Here is an 8,684-nt window from a genome sequence, read left to right as displayed (position 1 = left end):
TTGCCAGGGCCTCTTTTTGGTGCCAGTCCGCCACTGGTTACATCACTGCATCTGAATTCATAAAACTCTGGGCGGAGAACGGTCATCTCTTCACGGGGGTGAAACATTTCACGGCGGTTGGATGGAAGTAAGGCACTAATAAATAATAAATAATAAATAGCCAATTTGTCAGTCCTGATGTCACTTTTTGTAAATCTTTGCATCGCTGTGTTAATGTGATCTTGTGTTTACCTCTTCTCTTGCTTCTCTCGGTGTTCAGAACAATTCTGGAAAAAATGACAATTGGGACAACTTAGATACAAAGTAGGTGCAGGTTTGAATGATGATATGAAAACTAAATTATATGTGTTTTACCCATGCAAGTTAATAAATAATTTCCTGAAAATTGCTGACGTGATTGATTTCCACTGCCTTAGGATTGCAAATATCCAGCAACTGGAGAGAGGATCAGCGGGAAGCCCAGTGCTGCTACTTGGCCCTGGTTTGTCCTCATGGATGAAGTATTAGGACAGAGGCCTTCCATCGCCTCCCCCTGTCCTAATTTCCTCTATCCCTGAGGACACACCAGAGTCAAGTGCCGCTGCGGCTGACCAGGTGGTGGTGGTAGAGGATGACAATGATGATGATGAGGAGGAGGAGAGCTGGCCAGGGCCGTCCAGGAAGAGGAGGTAGGAGGATGAACCCCTCACTCTAATCAAGGAGGACGTGAGGCTGCAGAGAGAGGCAGAGGAGAGGCAGGAGCGGGAGAGTACAGCCCGCATGGAGCGGCTGTTCTCTCTGCTGGAGAGAATGGCCGACCACTGAGTTATTTTGTTCGTTCTTTACTGTTACATTGTTATTTAGTTAATTTATAAGTTCTATTTATTTTAAATGATTAATTGTTCATAAGATTTCATTTATCTGATTAAATATTGTTCTATTGTTACATGTTGTCTATTTCATTTAATATTTACAACTTAAGTACAATTAATAGTAGGGTTAACAAATGGCATCAAGCGCTACTTGTCAGGGACAACAAGGGATTGATTTTTTTCTTTTTATTATCAGTGGTCTTAATATTCAAACTATTAACAGAATTGCAAATGATGTACAGTAACAGGCTGAGCAGGATTCCCTGGTGCTGCGTCTGGGCTGGATGGGATGCCGCAATAAAGACCCTGGTGTCAGTGGTACATCATCTGGGTCGGTACTCCGGGTGTTAAGGGGTCTAGTCTTCACTGTCCACCACATCGTCCATCAACTGGGTTTATACCTCAGTAGACGATACAGTGGACAGTGGAGCGAGGCATCCCAAACACCCTTGAGACCACCCTGTATGATGCCCCACTTGCCAGCCAGAAAAGGAACACGAAGGTCTCTATTGTGGCACCCAATCCATGTCTCCGATCCTGGAGAAGGTTCAGCAGCACTGCCAGTGGCTCCCTGCTCAGCCTGAAATCCTGCCTGGTGTCTCCCTCGTCAAAAAACCTGTCCAGGACAGGGACGGCCATGTTGACCCTGCAGTACATAGGTCTGGTCTGGATTGGGAAAGGAGGGGAAGAACAGGAGAAGAAAAATGGTTAATTACACAATAGCTACACAATTGTAGTTAATAAGACTAAGAGCGTGTGGAAAAAGTGCAAATGAAGAGTGTGTGTTCTGTTTTTGTGTGTGTGTGTGTTTTGTGATGTGCTATATGTGAACATGTGACATTCTCTTGTTTCCAAAACAAATGTCTCCTAAGAGAGAGAATAAAAGCAACTAACTAAGATATTGCCAGTTCCTTTTAGTGCTTTGATAGATGATACTGAATCTGTTTGTTGATCCACTCATCAGTCTTACTACTAGGCTTCTCAAGCTGGTTTAGATGATTCATGGCTAAATATTTTGATGCTGAATTGAGGTGATGGTTCTTTACAATGTCATGGTTAAATGGCATTAACCATATGTGCCGATCAATAGTTTATATGTCAGCATTTATGTAATGTATCGGAATGTTGATTACCCTTGACTGTTAGCTACCTAATAATGATAAATGCTAACATAACTGTGGGTTCAAATAACAGGTTTACTTCTCCACCGGAGATATAACAGCCACCGGTGGTGCCGACGGAGCCGCTTCTCCTCTTCCTCCAACAGCAGGAAGATTAAAAATCAAGATATTCTGCAGCTCAAACATGGCAAACTTACTCTTACTCCTGTCGCTGCCTGGGCGGCATAAATAATGACGTACGGGTTGGGCTGGGAACACCTGGTGACACAACCAGGAAATGCTCCGAAAGCTAGACCGTCCCATTTAACGGTTGGCACGGCCTTCGAAGGTCTCTCCATAGGACTCACCTTCGAAGACCACAAAGGCCGCGGGTCCTTCGAAGGATGCAGACCCTGAATTGAGAGACACAGCTCAATAGTCTCCGTTCTCCCTTCACTCCTAGTCAGTTCGTTCTGTGATGTTCTCCGTGATCCGTCAGCCCCTGTTCGTCTCATGTTCTGCTCTAGTGTCCCTCCAGTTTCTCCCTGTGTCTCCCGTCTGGCAAGTTTATTATTTTGGCTTCTGTTTTTTCTCTGTTGATTTACTTTGCTTTTGTCCCTTTTGACTAGCTTTTGTGTCTAGCTCCCTTTGGTTTTTGTAAAGTAAAGCTGTCCTTTTGTCCTGCCTCCTGTGTATGGTCTGCATCTGGGTCCTTTATTATAACCTCAACTTTAACAGTGAAAGGGGATTTTCGAAAGCAGGGGAGATCCTGTCAAAAAAAAAAGAAACAGCCTGAAGCCCAGCAGAGTGGAGAAGTTGTTGTTTTTAAATAAAAATGAACATTTTAATTCCATTTTGGAAATTGGAAATATTTCCAGTTACATTTTGTCCCTAGTAACAGCACATTCACATCACCCTCTCCCCAACTTGTGTCCACTTTCCCCTCCGTCCTGTCCCTGCCATCTTTCTATCAGAAAAACAGACACTACATTAATGAGTATATTATTTGTTTATTGGCATCATCATTTAAGCACAATTCAATTCAAAGCTTCACGCAACAAAGCCATGCTGTCATTATGATCACTCTGTCAATCAGCCTGATCAGCCTGTTTTACGTGTATTGTCCACTTGATGGCACAGTAGAGCACATGAAGCACCACGTAGCTTCGGCTCATGAGTGGATGGAGTGCTTCAATGCTACATGAAGCTTCATGTCGCCATCACTACGCGAAAGCACTATGACCAAACTGCGAACATGCTTCAGTTCAATTAAAAGTTCCGTATTCAAGCGCTTACTGAAACTAGAAAAATCTGCATTTCCTGCGTCTATGGTTTGTGCCTCTCGTTTGTTTGTTTTGCTAGTGACCGGAATACGTGCCCCTACACTGCGTCATGACCTCATGACGTTTCGAAATAAATGAAAACGTCTGATTGCGGAAGTGCTGTATATCTATGGTCATGGACTGCGTGTACCTGTGTGCACGGCGAGTGTTCAATAGCAGAAATGGCATGTTAGCAGTGTGTGTGTGTGTGTGTGCTGTCATGTTTAGCGCAGCTGTAAAAGTGTTTTACACGAGCATGTGAAGTTCACGAAGCCCGAGGAGACGGCAGCGACGGAGTGCCGCTAACTCAACTGTACAGCTAACAGAGGACGGTATGTTGTTCCATGTTTCCTGTCAAACTCTCTGAACAAAAATAGTTTTATACACTGCTGTTACGGACTCAAATAGAAAAATGTGCAGAGAGGGTGTAAAATATTTAAAAAAAAGGACGCTCAGACATCAAATTTAATGGTTGAACCAAAGTTTTGAAATTGAAATCAAAACTAGCAACACATAAACTACCTACCCAATAACAGCTTGGAGACCCCAGCTGAAATAAACAACAGGGAAATCACTGAGCCAGCCACTCAGTGGGCCGTCACACCAGCTACCCCCTATAAACTATCAAAACATACATTAATCTAACCCTAAATGAACCAAAGAAAAAACGAAAACTGGACAACTGATGATCTCCAAACTAAACTACAAACAAACGTGTTGTTGGATGATTGTTGAATGATGAATAGAATTCATCTGCACATAGCAGGTCATGGTCACGTTGCCACTGAATCCAAATTCTGAGCTATGAATCTCCTGTGACTTGGATGGCTTCATGAAAGGTGGAAGCTAAAGGGAGCTGTGCTGAGCTGTGACATGTCTGAAACAAACACATTTCACAGTTTCATGCCAAACGCTACAGTGAATACATGTCGGTCGTTTCTGACCCCTGTGTGTAAACTTGATGTAGAAATACAAAAGCTGTGCTTGTTCACAAAGTAAGTAAGGAAAATTTTAAAATGATTTGTGCTAAACAAAAACAAGATATTTACTGCATACTTGGAATAGAAAATTATAAAACTAATTTATTTCGAAGATATATCATAGAAACACTCGAACTAGAAAATGGATATGGGTCATTTTTGACCCATGTTGAAAGGGCACTTAAACTGCTTGGTTAGGTTTAAGAAAACATCATGCTTTGAGTTAAAGTAACTGGACAGCCTGACTATATAGAGAGAATTGAATATAGAACAATATATCCATGTAAGTATACTACACATAAACCTGAGACATTTCCATGGAAATGCATTCAGATCATTTTTGTGACTTTGAAATGTTATGGCCAACTCAATTATGAAAATGATGTTTATCTGAAGGGGAAGAATGATTCTGTTATCTAGAATGTCATTGCAGTGATCTACATTCCTCCGGGATATTTCACCGTTTATCACTCTTGTGCTGTAAACTGAAAAAAAGCCTTCGTGTTGTGTGTGTTGTTAGACAGCCATGGCTGAGGCCGGAGCCCACCTGACCTCCGCCGCTCTGAACGAGCAGCCATCCATCTTTGAGGTGGTGGCACAGGAGTCACTGATGGAGGCAGTCAGACCAGCGTTGAGACACGCTGTCAAGGTGAGGCTACCTTCTTAAAAAGACACAAAACAATCTTAATCTTGTCAGTGTAATTACCGATAATTACCTGCCTCTCATGGCCGATAAGGATAAGATAACCAATAGTTTTACATTTTTATATTTTCGAAAAGGAGTCTTTTACAAGCAGTTTATGCACACCTGAGGATTACAAAGGTTTAATGGATGATTAATAATTGGAAGATGAATATTCATGGCTCTAAAAAGATTAACTGTGTTGAACTTCATCACTTCTTCCCTCCTCTCCAATTGTGGAACGTGTATGGCAAGTCACAATCGTTTTGTCTTTTTCTCAATTTGGAAAAACAACGTCTACGCCATCAGGGACGACATGTGGTCTCCACAGGCGCAGCAGTTCTGAGCATGACAACAGCGCTGCTGTTGTTGTTGTTGTTGTTGTTGTTTTCTTCTCTGGGTTTATTGGCTGCTGGCAAAGCAACGTTAAAGGTGCAAACTGCCACCTACTGTGTATAGATGCTGCACTTGTTAAGTCAACTAAAGTAGTTTGGCTTTGTATTATTGGCTATAATTTAATGATAATATACACTAGTGAGATCACAGAGAAGCCTGAAAAAAAATGGATCCTCATTGCTTGATTAATCATGCAACTCTTAACTGTGCTTTACAAATACACTTCAACCTCAGCTCTCTTATACTTCTCAGGTTCTGGCTGAGTCCAACCCGTCCCGCTTTGGCTTCCTGTGGCGAAGCTTCGAAGAGCTCTACCTGCTGCTGGACCTCCTCCTCCAGAACCACTTCCTGTCTCACTGCAGCGCCTCATTCTCTGAGAACTTCTACAGCCTGAAAAGGGTGACGGCAGGGCAAAGACCTCCTGCTCTCCTGGGGCTGCACAGGAAGTCACACTGGCGCTCTCTTCTTCTTCTGTGCCTGGTGCCTTACCTGAAGGCTAAGCTGGAGGCAACGCTGGTTCAACAGAGGGATGAGGAGGACTTCTCTATCCGGCTGGCACAAACCAGGCGCCAGAGGCTGTACCGAGCAGCCATGGCAGCGTATCCCTACGTTAACTCAGCCTGGCATGCCTGGGTCTTCTGTCAGCAGCTGCTCTTTGTCTTTGGAGTCGTCAAGACCCACAATCCTCTGCTGTGGCTGGCCAGGGTCAGACTGGCAAGACTTAATGCTCAAGATATCAGACACATGGAGCTGAAGAGCAGCAGAACTGGCAACCCAGCTGAGGGGAGGTACATTTTACTGAGTGTGTTTTTAGCGTTTGAGTTGTTACGGTTGTGGGTACAAATTGAGAAACACTTCTGTTTCTTTACCCTGACTGTGTTCTCACAGGCAGCAGTGATTTCCCCCTCGTCAGGTCTTCAAATAAGACACTGAAGTTGATAAGAATAGAATTACATAGAATTCTATGTAACCTGGCTTGAATCAGTGCACAAAAAAGGAAAAAAAAACTTTGGTTCTGAAGAGGAAAAGAGGAAACAGAATTTTAGACATTTTGCTAATGTATTAAAAAACTGAAATATCACATTTACACATTAAAGTACTCAGAACCTTTGTTATGACACTTGAAATGTAGTTCAGATGCCTCCCTTTTCTCTTGATCATCTTTGAGATGTTTCTCCACCTTGACTGGAGTCCACCTGTGGTCAGTTCAGGTGATTAGACATGATTTGGAAACGCACAGACCTGGCTATATAAGGTCTCACAGCTGCCAACACACATCAGAGCAATGGTTTACACAGGTCTTTGTCTTGTGTTATAACACCTGACAGTGGGACATCACCTCCCAAAGTCATCGTCACTGATTTCCAGATTCCATTCAATTCAATAATGATTCAGACGGGGATATTTCAGTTGCAACAGATTCAGAGAGAACTGACGCTGTAAACTGTGTAAAGAAGCCTCTAACCTAGTGCATGGTTAACAGTATTGATTACATTAAGAACTGAATGAAATGGGTTTTGGAGATTTGTGTTTAAATTCTGCCTATTAACAAATGTGTGGGATACTGCTATGATTAGAGCATCTGATTATTAAACATGCTGCAGTGAAACTATGCTTTTGATCAAATCTAATAATGGGCAGCAATAAAGATTTAGTATTTCCGAACTGTAGTGCTTGTAATGGAGAAATGAACCAAAGATTAGATGAGTAATATGAAAGTGTTCTTGCACTAGGTCCAATATACATATACATTTTTCTGTCCACCCACAATGTATTCTTTGTTTGCAGCCTGGTGCAGAGAGCGCTGTGGTTGATGTCACAAGGCGCTCGGGGCGCGGCCTTGTCCCTGTCCACGTCACTGTCTCTGGGCGTCTTTTTCCTGCAGTTCCTTGAGTGGTGGTACTCCTCAGACAACCAAAGCACTGTGAAGACCCTTACCTCCCTGCCTGCTCCTCCACCCCCTGTCCATCTGCAGCAGGAGCACAGTGGCCAGGACATCTCATCCAATGAAGCCAAAGACACACAGCTCGGCTCCGACCGCACGACATGCCCGCTGTGCCGGAGGCTTCGCACAAACGCCACAGTGCTGTCCACCTCTGGCTTCGTCTTTTGTTACCGCTGCATCTATACGTACGTAAAGGCCAACCGCCGCTGCCCGCTCACCAGCTACCCCACTGATCTGCAACACCTCATCAAGATCTACTCACCAGAGAGCTAGACCACATCAGACAATGACACTCTGCAGTTCAGATCGTACAGGTGTGGGGTTACAAACTGCAAACTTTCCGGTTGTCTCATTAGAGGTCTCCCTCTGCAGCTGAGTACTGAGGAGCTCTTTGAGGTGAAACACTGTGTATTTTTGTTAATTACATATTGATTTCCTTTGTACAAAATAGGGTTTCTAGTGTACTAACAGTGTATCGTTCAACTAGTATTGATGGCGCTCTAAACCAGTAGCACTTGGGTGTAAGTGAAAGTTCCTGTATGTGATGGCTACCTGACAACCCTGAGCACTTACAGAATTAGACTTGAGATTGTTATCTTTTACTACTTAGTTGCATGTAGCTGGTTGTTTTAATAATCAGTTAATCGTTTGTTCCATAAAAATTTCCCAAAACGCAAGATGACAAATGTGTTAAATCAACAGTTCCAAAAGCTGTTGTAAGAAGAAAACAATCACATGTTTACAGTTCAGAAGCTGGAACCAGTTGTTTGTTTTGGCAGTATTGCTTTAAGAAAATAAATGAATCAGATTCAATGAATGAATCTTTACTTAATATCAACTCAATTGTCAGAAAATTAATTGCCAACTATTGTGTATATATATGCAGGTTTTTGTGCCTTTTATTTGAAATGCTTTATTTCTACCATGCTTTCCTGCCTCTTTCCTGTCTCTATCAGAGACTAAATAAATGAGTAAACTCATGTTTTGTCCTGTGTTGTTGTAAGGAACCGATCCAGTTGTCATGTATTGAGTGACAGCGATGGCAACAATAATTGCACTTAAAGCACTAGTGGTCGAAATAAATCCCATTAATCAGATTAATTGAAAACAAAGGAAGCGGGTGCTTTTGGGGACTCGGACTGATGAGTTCAGTAGTTCTAGTCTTTTCTACAGTACTGCTTCTAAGTGCACATAAACCTGGCAATTCTCATTTTAAAGTGCAATTGCAAAATGGCTGGAAGACGTGACGTTTCTCACCACTGATGAGGTGAAGACAAATTGTCGCCTGTCTTTGTCAAAATGACCCAAATGTCTCCAAATTGCATAATACCACCAAACATGTTCAATCACTTGCTCAGTCACATGAGACGATCAATACAAACGTGTCTATAAATAAATATATCTAAGT

The 8,684-nt window shown here is 42.6% G+C and overlaps 1 protein-coding gene across 1 annotated transcript; it reads left to right on the top strand.

The window, feature by feature from the left end:
• The first annotated feature begins 3,371 nt into the window (after positions 1-3,371).
• On the top strand, positions 3,372-8,256 carry pex12 (peroxisomal biogenesis factor 12). The gene is made up of 4 exons (XM_030406367.1): positions 3,372-3,605; positions 4,774-4,902; positions 5,584-6,119; positions 7,120-8,256. The coding sequence occupies exons 2-4, from the start codon at positions 4,780-4,782 to the stop codon at positions 7,547-7,549; spliced, it is 1,089 nt and encodes a 362-aa protein (XP_030262227.1). The 5' UTR covers positions 3,372-3,605; positions 4,774-4,779; the 3' UTR covers positions 7,550-8,256.
• The last annotated feature ends 428 nt before the right edge of the window (positions 8,257-8,684 follow it).

The sequence above is a fragment of the Sparus aurata genome, chromosome 23 (genome assembly GCF_900880675.1).
Source record: "Sparus aurata chromosome 23, fSpaAur1.1, whole genome shotgun sequence".
In the NCBI taxonomy this organism is placed as follows: Eukaryota; Metazoa; Chordata; class Actinopteri; order Spariformes; family Sparidae; genus Sparus; species Sparus aurata.
The sequence above is the reverse complement of the archived record's forward strand: the minus strand, read 5'-3'. Positions and strand labels throughout refer to the sequence as shown.

Bases quoted from the DNA above. Each gene is read 5' to 3' on its own strand.
- pex12 (XM_030406367.1), top strand. From the start codon at position 4,780: ATGGCTGAGGCCGGAGCCCACCTGACCTCCGCCGCTCTGAACGAGCAG. The intron at 4,903-5,583 runs GTGAGGCTACCT...TATACTTCTCAG, and splicing joins CGTTGAGACACGCTGTCAAG to GTTCTGGCTGAGTCCAACCC. The intron at 6,120-7,119 runs GTACATTTTACT...CTTTGTTTGCAG, and splicing joins GGCAACCCAGCTGAGGGGAG to CCTGGTGCAGAGAGCGCTGT.